The 14,569-nt window shown below is 36.8% G+C and overlaps 2 protein-coding genes across 2 annotated transcripts; one reads left to right on the top strand and one right to left on the bottom strand.

The window, feature by feature from the left end:
- Positions 1-6,220: 6,220 nt before the first annotated feature.
- EAF02_007754 (uncharacterized protein) lies at positions 6,221-7,295 on the top strand (the record flags this gene model as incomplete). Its single annotated transcript, XM_038903802.1, has 2 exons — positions 6,221-6,597; positions 6,692-7,295. The coding sequence occupies 2 exons, from the start codon at positions 6,221-6,223 to the stop codon at positions 7,293-7,295; spliced, it is 981 nt and encodes a 326-aa protein (XP_038756616.1).
- Positions 7,296-10,606: 3,311 nt separating this feature from the next.
- EAF02_007753 (uncharacterized protein) lies at positions 10,607-13,638 on the bottom strand (the record flags this gene model as incomplete). Its single annotated transcript, XM_038903801.1, has 9 exons — positions 10,607-10,758; positions 10,842-11,567; positions 11,621-11,765; positions 11,813-12,162; positions 12,208-12,400; positions 12,445-12,557; positions 12,608-12,687; positions 12,735-12,871; positions 12,920-13,638. The coding sequence occupies 9 exons, from the start codon at positions 13,636-13,638 to the stop codon at positions 10,705-10,707; spliced, it is 2,517 nt and encodes an 838-aa protein (XP_038756615.1). The 3' UTR covers positions 10,607-10,704.
- Between the last annotated feature and the right edge of the window lie 931 nt (positions 13,639-14,569).

Here is a 14,569-nt window from a genome sequence, read left to right as displayed (position 1 = left end):
ATAAGTTATACCAATCTACAATTCCTTCAAATAAACCTCAATAGAAACTCTCAAATCACAGAGAATACTCTTTAACTAACTCTCAAGCTCAATATTGATATAATCCTTATTCAAGAATTATAGATTATAAAGAGTAAAATCGATTTCACCAATTGTAGATCCATTCTACATTTCAATTTTACTCAAACCCTACCTAAATTCAATCCCAAACTCCATTTGCAAACCCTTTTCTACACAGCCAAAGACCTTTATACTATATTCAACCTCTCTTCAAGCTTACCAATAAATCCAGATATACAAATGATAGATTATCAAAACAAAAACAAATCCTTTCAGATTATTAATATATATAATAAAGCAAATCAAGAAAAAGCATAAGGATCTACTATTAAGAGATCCTTATATAATATCTCTTTAAATCAATATATTATTGTTTTAAGCGATTTCAATACCTATTATTCCTAATGGGATTTATATACTAATAAAAGTAGAAATGCTGATTAATTGACTGAATAGTTTGAAGATCAAAATCTCAATCTTCTAAACAAACCTGGAACAAGTATTTTTTTTTAAATGAATCTTCTAAATTCAAATATACTAGATCTTATATTAGTCTTCGAAAGTATTGCTTTAAGAATACAAGATTAGCAAATACTCAATAATATAAGCTCCAATCATTTAGAAATTCTTTTCAAATTGAAAGAAAAAAGTTATTCAAATCCTTTCCTTGAGATACCAATATTCAAATATTATACAAAACTTATTAATTGGGAAATTTTTGAATCGATATTATAATTCAAAGCTAATCACTTTTTCATTTTAGCTAAATTGAAGACATTTCCAATTACTAAAGAAACCTTCTTTGATTTCCTAATAGAAAACAATATATATTGATCGAAGTTGAATTAAGTAGCTAGTGAATTTATTAGAATTATTAGGAAAGTAATAGAAGGCTCAACTCCAAAAGTTATAATCAATAAAAAAACTAAACTATAATGGTCACCTAAGCTAAAATCTCTTCGAAAAGAACTTAGTAAGGCTAAACAAAAAGCTAATCTCAATCTCGAAAATGATATTTTAAAAGAGGTTTTTAAAAGGATTAGAAATATTTATTTTCAAGCAATAAAAACAGCAAAAAAAGATTATTGAAATAACTTTCTAGAAAAAGAGGATATTCAATCAATTTTCAAAACAATAGCCTATACAAAGGATTATCAAAATCAGAGAATTCCTGATATTGCAATAAAAACCTCCTTCAAAGGGAAATATAAAGCTTTCAGATTCATTCTCTTCCCCCAACCCCTAATAATCTTAGAATCAATATGGAAAGGATATCAACAAGCGGATATATAAAAATAACCTAAACTCACTCAAATCAAACTGAAAAATACTTACTCGGTTAAAATATAAGGCAAAACCTCTGGTCCAAATAGAATCTCATAAGAAATTATTATAAGAGCATATAAAGCTATCCTATAAATCTTCTATATTTTATATAGTAAATTTCTTAATATCGAATATTATTCACAATGTTGAAAACAAGTTACTAAAGTGATTCTAAAGAAAGCTTCCAAACTAGATTATTCAATACCTAAAGCATATCGAGTTATAGCTTTCCTTAATTGTTTAGACAAAATTAGTAAAAGGATATTAGCTTAACAATTAAGGTATTTCATGGAAACCATTTATTTCTTATATAATAGTCAAATAAAAAAACAACAAAAAAAATCAATAATCGATACAGCCCTCCTCTTAAATATAGAAATCAAAAGCAATAAACGAGAAGGATTCAAGATCTTAATTTTATTTATGGATATAAAAGGAGCATTCAATCATGTATCAAAGAATCGATTTCTAGAGATCTGTAAAAGACTTCAATTGCCTATTAGTCTTATTGCTTGGATAGCCTCATTTCTTCAATATAGATAATTAAAATTGTTCTTCAATAATCAAACAGAAATCTTCAAGCTAATATCCACAGGAATACCTTAAGGAAACCTAATATCGCTAATCCTTTTCTTAATATATATTCGAAACCTTTTTCAATATAATTCGACTAAGTTTTTATTCTATGTTAACAATATTACACTTATATCCAGCTTTATTTTTTAGAAAAAGAATATCAATTTACTAAAAAGAATTATAAAACAATTATACGAGCTTAGCTCAAAGAATGTAATTCAATTTGATTTAGTCAAAACAGATTTAATATATTTCTTTTTATCGAAATTAACAATTCAATATTTTATTATACTATTTAATCAAGAAGTTGTAGAACTATAAGCTCTAATTAGATGACTCGGTATATAGTTTGATTCGAATCTTAAATTTAATCAATATATCAATATTAAAGTAGTACAAGCGAAAGGAGTCTTTTAATGTATGGTATGACTTGTAAATATAGAAAGAGGTCTTAGTTCTAAAGCTATGAGATAGTTTTATATTGTTTGTATAATTAGTATAGCAGATTACAGTTTAATAATCTGGTAGAAACAATAAGTCAATTTCAAAAACACTTTTCAATTACTTTAGAATCTAGCTTTTCGAAAGATATTAGGAGTCTTCAAAATAGCTCTAATCCAATCAATAAAAACAGAAGTAGGTTTCAAATCTATTTTTATCCGACTAAACTCAAATATTAGGAAATATACCTTTTGTTTAGCCAAAATCTTATCTAATCATTCAATCAATAAGAAAAAGAAAGCTCTACTCTAATATTATAATAATCACCAAGCAATACAAACTCTAAAAAGGAAACGATATAGACTAATTCAATTAGATAGAATAAGAGAATCAATATAATAAGATCTAAATCATTTATTACTTAAAGAAATCTTTCATTTCCATTTTCTATTTTGGAAAAGGGATATCCTTTATAGAGTCAATATCAACAAAGCCTTAAAGGAGGATATAGCTATATTATATAATATTATCTTTAAGTATAGAGATAAGGATATAATTTATATATATATAGATATCTTCTCGACTGAGAAAGGTATAGATATAGGAATAGGCTTTATTGCAATTCTATTAGATAACCAGATTCTACATTCCGAGTACATTAATATTGATCCCAATCAATTGATTGATTGATTGATTGATTGATTGATTGATTTAGTTTAACGTCCCGCTCCAGTCCATGACTATATAAGACGGCTAGGCTCTAAAAGCTTAGCAATGCTAGTGAATATCTATAGTAAATATAATCAATTTTGGGGGAGTAAAAACAAATATTGGGGTGCTCTGCCTGATCTCTATTCGAAATGCAAATAGAGATATAATATCTTTATCCACTAGGACCTTTCCCTTTTCCTTCTTCCTCTACCCCTAATCCTATTAAAGTATCCTGATATCCAATCCTTTTTCAAACTTGGAATCCAATTTGCTATCCCTTTTTTCTATAAGGGGCAAGAGTTATCCCCTCCCGAGTTGCCTTCAGTATAGCAAAAGGTCCTCTTGCTAGTGAGATGAAAATAGAAGGCACCACTCTTCTTTTAATTCTATCTCTTTTAAACTAGCCCTTTGTATACCTTCATAAGCTTGATATCCTCCAGCCCTTATTAGATGTGTATAGTCGAAACTGTTGAAAATGGTGGGGTAGAGTCGAACCCTAAGCCCTACAACCCATACACAAATCAATTCGAAAAATTCGAAAATTCGAAAATCGAAGGAAAAACGTCGTATCGTATCGATGCCCAGAGTATAGAATTAATTAAAAGGCGATGGCATTCTCTATATCGTAAAGTCGTATTCGAGTGGCTGAAAGCCAAAGAGAGAGAAAGGGTTGTAATTCGAAGAGAGCGGCGACGAGCTCTATATTGAAAAGACTCTTCCAAAAGAGAGAAGAGGCTAACTTTCCATATTGTACCTGTAGAGGTAGTAATAAAAGGCAGATGTTGAATCTGATTGGGGCTTTTATAACCTTTGTATCCGCATTGTTTTACTAGTATTCATCTTTTTGTAGGGATTGTTGTCGCAAAATCGTAATATAATCCTTCCTTCCCTATATCTTCCAAAACCCCTTTTCTTTTAATTCTTCCGATTCCATCTGCAACTCAATCTTAGCTCTGCAGACTCTTGAAGAAGAGCTGGAGGTTCGTAGGATGCACCGCGTACAGGTGTTGAGTCTTCGCATCCCCCAATCAATTGATATATAATAAAGAATTATATAAAATAACAAAAACAATAGAATATATTAATACATTAATATATAAAAACCAAAAATACAAAATATATTCTAACAATTAAGCTAAACTCTATTATCTAAAGATTTTCTTAAATCATTCAGAATAGATATATCAGATATGAGCTATAAAAGCTATTGAAGTAATTAGAGCTGCAGGCACTGAAATCTCACTAAATTGGATTCCAGGCTATATAACTATATAGGGAAATGAGTCAATGAATAAACTAGTTAAGGAAGCTATAACAATATAGTTCTTTATAAATAATACTAGTTTTAATTTATTCAATATAATTATTAAGAAATATAATATAAATCAATAAAGAGAATCCCTTGATTAATATAATTATCAATCAAAATAATCCAATAATACTTATTCCAAATTATATTTATAAAAATTAGAAAATAAGATCAAACTTCTGAAAGGCATAATTTGTAATATCGCTAATATATTCTTTTAACTTAAATTAGACTATGGATATCTCAAATCATATCTATACCATTTCAAACTTTTGAATAATAAATATAATTGTAATACTATTAAAATAATTCCACACCTTTTTTTTAAATACCTAATATATTTAAAAGAAAAAAAAGAGATCTTTAAGAATCTTCCTATTATTAATTAAAATTGTCAATTTCTATTGTATATAATAATAGGGATTAAACTAGTAATTAAGTTTATTAATATAATCAAAATCGTAATTCGGATTTGGTATTTGGTTAGAGCCAATATCTAAAACAAAATAATAGAAGAGGAAAAGACAATTAATAAGGGAGAGAGAATAATTCGTAAATTGGAGAAAGAAGAGATAAAAGAAAGAAAAGAGAAAAGAGAAAAGTGAAAAGGGAGATTATTCCTTTCAAAAACCTATTATATGGATTATATATAATAGTGGGTATAAGATCCCAACCTTTGTTTTCATTTTCCCTAGTACACTATTCCAATTATTGTACTTTAAAATTTACCTGCTAGACTACTATAATCTAGCCGTCCTATATAGTCATAGACTGAAGGTGGACGTTAATTCAATCAATCAATCAATCAATCAATCATGCTCGGGACAAGAATTTGGATTTCCGAGGCATCGTCCGACCGTTCAATTCCCAAACTATGAAAGTCTCGTTCTCGATTAGTGCCATCAACTGAACAGATGCTCCGCAAACGCGTAAGATAATCATTGTGACACTTAATCGAAACCATTCTATCGACCCTTGAAGTGGAACAAGGTTACATCAGATGAGACTTATGAGTTAAACCTCGCTCATATATAGTAGCTCGAATAGGCCGTGAACACAATGATTTCTCATTGGCTACTCGAGTACTCTGAAACAAACCTTCAAAGTATCAACTCCTATCGATCAGCAATCTTCACAACGGTGGATGTGATAACAACTACATCCTGCAGGCTATTCGGGGAACTCAACGGCGATGCTTGCAAGGGTGGTGAGAATATTTTCTCGGTTTGCAGATCGGAAAAGGGGTTTTAAGGGTTAGAGTCGCGAGTGACTTGCAAGAGATGGACGCGTTTGCTGACCCAATAGTTGGACGAGTGCTCCCTTACCGAGGAAAGAGAAGATGGTTATCTCTCACACTGGGTCCGTTGGGCAGCAAAGTTCTCTGTCGCTACCATCATACACCTCAATCGATATATGATTTTTGTAATCTTACAAATACGAGGTAAACGGAAATTTTGCGACGAAACACCTCTCTAGGCACCTCCAGCTGGGCATCCATCTCTATATAACCTCAAGCCACATGTGGCTGGTGAGCACGTCTTTTCGGTTCCACTTTGAACAATCAATCTCACTGTTCGTCCTATTATTGATATGTATCTACTCAGCCAGTATACTCCCATCATCAAAATGGTTAAGCCACAGGTATTCATAGATAATCCGATCCGACACATGCAAAAGGATGTGAGTCCTGACTCATACGGTGAAGTTTGATGTACACATACATACCTATATAACCGGTAAGTACAGGTAATGGGCTCAGTCTCTGGCCAAGATACAAACACCTTTACACATTTCAAAATGAGTTCTGCATACTCCTCTGAACAAATCGACCTGTACGAAGAGTACATTTCTCTCCCCTCCAAATATCGACGGAGAAACAATCCTGCACTTACTCTCGACTATCTAACATCGCTACACATCCATCACATCTCCACTATTCCTTACGAAAATCTACTGCTACACTACTCACCCGATCACTCGGTATCTCTAGACCCTCAAGCACTCTTCACAAAAATCATAACCAACGCTCGAGGAAGAGGTGGATATTGTTTAGAAGGTAGCACATTTTTCAATCACGTGTTAAGAGCACTAGGATTCCAAGTATATACCGCCGGAGTCAGGATCAGACGTAGATCTACACACGATGGTGTTCCACGGGGGAATTATATCGGCTGGTAAGATTACCACCCCTCACTTACCTTAAATACCCCTCGCTTACAACACAAACACAAACCCAACCTCAACCCCTCAAAACTAACAGCACTCCAGGTTCCACATCGTAAATATAGTCACACTCCCCAACACCCACAAATACATGATCGACGTAGCATTCGGCGGTGACGGAGCCACCAAACCCCTCCCCCTCATCTCCGGTCACACGATTGACAATCTCGGAACCCAGGAAATTCGTCTCGTGTACGAACCCATCCCGCAACAAATCGATCAATCGAAACCTCTCTGGATATATCAATATCGCAACGGACCCGACAAGGAATGGAATTCTTGGTACGCGTTCAATGAACATGAATTCCTGCCGGAGGATTTCGAAATCATGAATTATTTTGTGAGTACGAATATGAGCGAGAGGAATTTTCAGACGAAGAATGTTTTGATTGTGGCTTTTGTGACGGGGGAGGATGAGCATGGGAAGGAAATGATTGTGGGGAAGAGAATGTTGATTAATGGGGATGTGAAGGAGAATATGGGTGGGAAGACGCGGTTGGTGAAGGTTTGTGAGAGCGAAAGTGAGAGGGTGGAGGTGATCAGGGAGTTTTTTGGGATTCGTTTGACGGATGAAGAGGTTGGTGCTATTAGAGGGAGGAATGTGGAGTTGAGAGGCTCTCATGCGTCGGTGGAAATCTCGGGAGTATAAATATCTCACTGTATTGGTATAAACAGATATGACAAATGCAGTCAGGGAGAACACGATAACTCTCTAGAATTCTCTGCTAGAAATGAGGATATAATTGTTGGGTGGTGAAACACTGTCTGCGATCGCATCTTGCAATGATTAAGTATTTGATTCCTACCCTTTAATACGCGTGCGATGGGGCGATTTTGAGTGCGATAGCGCATGGTTAAATCCTTTCGAAAAACACCAATTCTCATAACTTCTAGCATCAGATTGCACCAAACCCATCAGATATCTCTGCCAAATCTAGCTACTAAAACCGCAGTTAGACGCGCCCCCAAGAAGAGAATCCGCCATTTAGATGCAAATGGATGATCTACCCGGACCCTCCATCTCCAAGTCTCCAATCCCACAGACCTGGTTCTCCCCCAAAGAAAAAGAATAAAATCATAACCAAGAATAATTAATCTCTCATCCCCGTCCTCTCCTTTCACTTTTCCAATATCATCTAATGATCTCAGAATGCTCGAGTGAGACTTACAAACCATAGCTGCATACATGCATGCAAGTTATTTATCAACTACATGCGACTTCTCGATCTCTCTTTCCTATACTTGTAACGAATCGAATCATTGATCATTAATCGATATAGGGATTACGATGCCCGAGATAGAAGTTCGAGAACGAATGATAGCCAAGCTGAGTAAGTGGATTGAGTATTGTGATGGAGATTTTGGATGGTTATGTTGTTGGTGAATGGGAATTAGATGGTGTGGATTTTGTGAGAGGGGACTTGGAAAACTGTGCTTAGGTACCTAGGTACTTGTGATATGAAGATGTGTTTTGTGAATGGTCGAGAGATGGAGATTAGATGGTTGGTGCTAAGGAATGGGAAGAGTGGTGGAGTGATGGGATGGGGTGGAAAGTGGAAAGGCTACGAGCGAGATTGATCATATAGAGTAGGATGAAGAGAGAGTACAGAAGAGAGCTTATGGAGATAGTCAACGGGCTCGGGTGAGGAGAGATATTGCGTGATATTCTTGAATGAAGATATGAAATCACTTGTATTTGATGAAACCCAGTATTTGTAAATTGATAATATGCCCCTGAGATGAGAACTCCTTATTGCCCTAAAGAAAATCAAGCGATAAGAGCTATTAACATCAAAATCTGAAATCATCGGTGAGTACTTTTAATATCTATCACTATGCGGAACCATACTCAAGACTCTTTTCGATGTTACATTTATAATACTATGATATTCTAGAAATCGATCGGTACATAAGAGTAACCAGCCGAGAATTGAAGATAGTGATTTTGTATTCTAACTCTTCTCTTGAAATAGTAAGGTATTGAAAGCTAGGACATCGGAATATAGAATACCTATTCATTGTTCAAAATAGAAGTCAGAAAGGATATAGAACCACTATAGCAGAGACAGATAGTATCCGTGGATCTAGATGAGAATAAATCATCCCATCATACCACGCTCTCTCATATTCGTAGTAGATGTAATCTTACCAAGCCCGCATTAAATATTCTTTCTCAAACCTCGTATCTCAACACTCCAGCTGGTCTAAAATATCATATCTCGCACTCGCAGCGCTTTCATAAGATCATACAATAAATTTTCGCATCCATATTTCCTTCCATCAATAATAACACAATAACACAACAACACAACAACACAAAATCCAAATAATTCTCCTCTTCCCCAAAACTTAAATACACATTTCCGAAAATACCTAACACTACCTACCTACCTACAGTAAACAAATAAACCAATCTATCTTCGAATTCATCCAATTCATTCCATTCGCTCCACATAAACAACACTACAATGATCACGCATGACACACAACTTCACTCATCATACCTACCCAGCACCACCATCACATTTCTACCAAATGTGTAGGTTAAGGTTAACTTTCCCACCGACTCCGCTTACTGAATAATCTTATAAGACCTGAGATTCATTTCCTTCTTAGTCAAACGATTAACTCAACAAGAATAATATTAATCGTCGGATTCGTCAGAGCGAGCGAATACGATACGTGATGGAGATTATAATTCTCGTCAATCCATACGTGTGCGCGATACCGCTCCAATAATTCGGTTTAGAAAAGAGCCCTGGAGGATCTTTGGTTCGAGTGCCACGATACGATGGCTTGGTTGGTTAGATAGTATCGTTCACTACCAATTCCCCAGCTATAGAGTCCTTGCGCTTTGAGAATAGATGATGAGATGAGAATCACGCGGACGAATTTGTCGAGAAATGTAATGCTGGGTTTTAGAGTATTGGAGGGTACTTACTTATGTAGTATTTGTTTGTGCTGGATTTACGAGGTGAAATGTATTGAAGCTAGCCTAGGGTCGTCTGGTTTGTCGGTTCTAGGCTACTGTGAAGGATTAGATTGATTTCTTTAGGAGGGGGATAGGGCGTATCGTATCGTATCGTATTGTATCTGAGTCTGAGTGGAGATAGATATGCTTGTGGAAAAGTATGGCTACCTAGGTACCTAGTTGAACGGATGAGAAATTATCGGGATCCATATTGATCGTGGGATCAGAGGGCACTGTGTTTGCTAGTGTGGCGCTAGCACTTCTTATGTTAAGATTAGCTTTCTGTATCGTAGATGATAATGATTAAGAATATAGATAAATACAATCATAAAAGAATATAGAACTTTCCACGTATCAAAAATCAACACCAACACCTACAGAAACAGAAACAGAAACAACGAATCTCGAACAAAAGAAGTATCCAGATTTACCATGAAACCATCTCCAACAAGCCATACTATAGCGAGCGATCTCTCTGTGATTGATCCTCCAGTAACATAAGCTTCCCCAGCACAGAACAACCTTCCTTTCGACAAAAAACCCACGCCCAATCTTCTCAATCTTCTCACTCATCAGGAGCGCTCAAAAATTCTCTAGACTTATGACGAGAGACTCGCCATGATTTCAAATTGAAATTTACACATCATTTCAATTTGACCTCCATAAATAATAGCCAGGACTAATAAGAAGCCCCGTTCTAAATTCCCAAGCAAGTCTTCAGAATCACTATCCTGCCTTCTCCGCATACCCCGCCATTCCACCCCCGGGCTGTAAGCTACGGAGAACAAAGGAATCTCTGATTCTCCCCCTTGAATACTCATAAAAATTAACATTTCCGTCCGCTACCTCGGGGTACGGCTACCTCTATATTTATAAAACAAGCTTCTCAACATCCATTTAACCCCCCTAAACAAATCCCAATCCCTATATTGAACAACAGTCAGTCAGTACAACTAATTAGATAAACAAATCTAAGGGTTCAAGATTGAAGGAGTGGAAATCTTGTCTAATATTTCGAGATTCCTATATATCTACGCGTGTATAATACTGTACAAGTTTCCTTCATATTCCACCAAAAAACCCCCCTCTATCCACTACCGTGCCGTGAATTCAGACCAACATGTTGATAAGTGTTATCCCACTAAATCGTGTATTGGTTAGTAGATGTCTATTACAAGAGTCCTTATACCCTAGATTACAAAGAGCAAAAAAAAAAAAACTCACAGGTGCACTATTAAGCAAATCATTCAATAACACATTATCCTGCACTTCATTCCCCAAATCTCTATTCGAGCCATTCAATGCCAACGGATCTACCATATACCGCGTTGCCTCTGGATCAAAAGCCCAGTTCGAATTCGAGTCCATAGATTTTGAATTGCGATATGGATATGTTGTATTGGATGTTGAAGATTCTGAAGAAGGGGTATTTCCAGTTTGAGGCCAACTCAAGTCAGATTCAATTGCTTCGCTGCCTGAATCTCCTTGCGGATTTAGTTGTGGAGGGAAGTTTGCTGCAAAGGGGCAAGCAGATACTACTTTTGAGATGGCATCGTATGTTGGTTGTTGTGTGGCTTGTGGGGGCGTATTGGCAGACATGCTTCTTGTTTGACCGGTATCAATTGAGCTACGAGAAGACTCATCCTTTGGACCTTTTCTTCGGTAGCTATGAGGGAAAACGCAAACACTCGGGTCGTCTGCTTCTGGAGAGTTATGCAAATCATAAAGACTGTTTGCCATATCATTGCGATCGACTCTCTGTGTCTTAATTTCGAGTTCAAGTTGAGCAGTAAAGTGTTTTGCAATGATGTGCTTTTTCCCAACAGCCTTCATAGCTGACACCATAAACTCTAAATTGCTGGAACTTTGTGGGTTTGGTCTATCCTTTCTTGTATCCTGGAGGATAACACCAGAAGCAACATAAAGACAAAAGCCTATCCATGAACTCATCTATTTGACATTAAAATCTCTCTCACCAAAGTTTTATCGACGAGAGAACATACCTTGGATGCATCGAAATGACTTATAAGGCGCATCAGATTCGTTATTTCTTCGGCTGCCATCAAACTTCTCGCTTCGCTTTGGCTTATGAATGATTGACTGATATTTTCCCGCTCAGCAACCATGACTGCTCCTTGATGTAAACAGCTAATTCACTGTTAGAAAGTAACATCGTCATCTAGCATTGTACTTACATTGTTGCACAATGTATGTTCATATGGAAAAAGACAATGTTGGGATCCCTCAGTCCAGCAGGGAATCTGAGGTGATCAGGTAGAAACATGAATGTACTAGACAATATATTGTCCATTTTCCTGTGGTTCTTCCAGAATGAACCATTGGCGAGATCGTTGGCACCATCCTCTGGACCACTTTTAAGCGTGTGCTGGCTATTGCGACCGAACAGACACGCTGACAGGATAACTCCAGCAAAAGATGATATCGTGGAAGCACCCTCGGGAGTTAATGCCGCAGCCAACGAGCATGTGTTTTCCTTTACCCCTAAATCCCATGCATCATTGTTACATGGTAGGTTGGTATCAATCTGCAAGTATTAGTCTAATGCACTGTCCACGAAATCCATTCGTACCTTTTCCTCATCAAACATCATTGGCCATCCGGTAGCACAGCTAGACCATCTGTCACCATAGTAAGCTGCCCAGAATGTCCTTCGTCGCTCCTCCTGTTCGACCCAATCCTTCGATGGAGGTAGTAATTTCTTTCCTCCAAAAGGTCCCTCTGCATCAAGCCTTTGCAGTGAAAGCATATGACATAATCGTGCACTAGATTGTAAGTATGCAATTTTGAGATGCATTGTAAAACTTACCATCTTCCTGTACTCATCCATGCTCGACCAAAATAAGCGTTTGTGGCCTCGTAGTTACTAATGAGTGACCATGTTTGAACAGCGGGTATGCACATCAAACCCTCTCCTTGTCCCTAAATCGCATCAACATCAAGAAAGTAAAATCAGTTCTTAAAAGACAAACCTTCATCTCCGTAATCTCAGCGTATCTTCTAGCCCTCTCGTAGAAGATTTCAGCATAACTCTGGTAGTTGTCCGAAAGTGCTAGTCCTGTTAGCTTTTGTGGTGCAAAAGGGGGGGTACATTCATACATGCTGCTACCGTCATCATAGCATATCGCAAAGAAACCGGCGGTCTATGGTTTGTTGGCATATTCAGAGCGGCAAAGAATCGACCCTTGTGTATCATAGGCAAAGTTGGATGAAATCTTTCGAAGTATATTTGGAATCTGTTCCATCAGTACATGTATTTCCTTGCACTAAGAATTCAAACATACAGTTCATCCATGAGATTATCAGGAGGCAGAGGTTCTTGTAGTCCTAAACTTATGACTTCTTGGGAAAAGTAGTCTCCAATTGGTACTGTAGATGCAGTCCCGACATTTCCACTCAAGATATCGTATCCTATATTTTGTATTCCCTCATCTGTGAAATTCATGTCCATATCCATATTCATAGCATTCCAGTCCGGTTGGGTATTTGTAATTGTATTTGTAATTGTATTCAAATTCCCATTCGTATTTAAATTCACGTTCATCTCAATCGCATTGAAGGCATTGATCGCATTGATCGCATTGATCGCATTATTCGCATTATTCGCATTATTCGCATTATTCGCATTATTCGCATTATTCGCATTATTCGCATTATTCGCATTATTCGCATTATTCGCAGCGAGTTGCTGCGTCTCTGCCACGAGCTGGGTTTCCACTTGTGCCAATCTAGCTTCCAATTCTTTCATATTTCTCCTCTTTGTACCTATGTTTCTCCTTCTCTCGGGATATTCGCACTCGTGTCTTAGTCTGCCACATGTCCCGCATTTGGGTTTTACTCGATCGCATTTCAATTTCCTTCGCCTGCACGATACACATGATATTGTCTTCTCTGCGCCTTTCTCTTTGACCTCTCCTGATCTGGTGTTGGTAGGATTATTTTGTGGTGCGGTCGCATCGTTTGTAGATGAGACTGATGCCTCTTGCTCCGGGGAAGTCGACATGGCAAAGCTTCGACGATTGGTATATGGAGAGAGAGAGAGAAAGACAGAAAGACAGTGAAGGAGATAGATTACATGCAGCTTGGTATCAAATTAAGAAGAGGAATAGATTCATTAAACATAACAACAACAGCATTGAGAATCAAAGTCCTTTGCCGTGAACCTTAAAACGACTTGTTTGGCTAGCCAGACTTGATCCATGATAAGTAAGCAAGCCAGAGACCCACCAGACCTTTTCACGTCAATGACCGAATTAGGGTTTTCCTGATGTCGAGCATCCTTGTTCGATTCATGCAACCCTTGTTTGACTACGAATTTCGATTGTCGCCTTGAATACTTGAACTAGGCACCTAGTACTTGGTGTCTATCCTCGTGATTGTAGTGGCCTTAAAATATCCATTCCAATTATTGGATGCCTCGATATCTGCCTGGTACGTACATCATTCTCACTCGATCCTGGGAAGAATGACAATAGTCACGTGATTTTGTTGCATATCTGACTTGAGATGAATAGGCTGTTTGAGGGAAAGTGTGAAGATTGCCCATCTTCTCGTCTGTGAAGCTCGTAAATGCTGGAATTTGATTGGGAAAGTTTACTCAACCTCCACTAATACCCACAGTATACCTCGCAGCTAATGTCGGATCATGATAACTTACTGACTTGTGAGCTTATCCTGTCTCTGCTTCGACGTCTACGATAGGTATGATTAAGCCAGCTCAATTTCCACCAAACCGCATTCGCATTCGTGGATATCATGCAAGTTTGCTTGCTGGGCTTGGCTTATATGTTTATACTTTTGGCGTGGGTCTTGATTGATCTTTACATGACCCCTCTATCTCTATATAAATATCTATGTGGGTATGTAAACATGTTAATATATTAACATGTTAATATGTCAATATATCAACCTGTCGATAGGTATGTAAATATGAC

The sequence above is a fragment of the Botrytis sinoallii genome (assembly GCF_014898435.1).
Source record: "Botrytis sinoallii strain Bc 23 chromosome Unknown BSIN_013, whole genome shotgun sequence".
NCBI lineage: Eukaryota > Fungi > Ascomycota > Leotiomycetes > Helotiales > Sclerotiniaceae > Botrytis > Botrytis sinoallii.
This window is presented reverse-complemented; position numbering and strand designations above follow the sequence as displayed.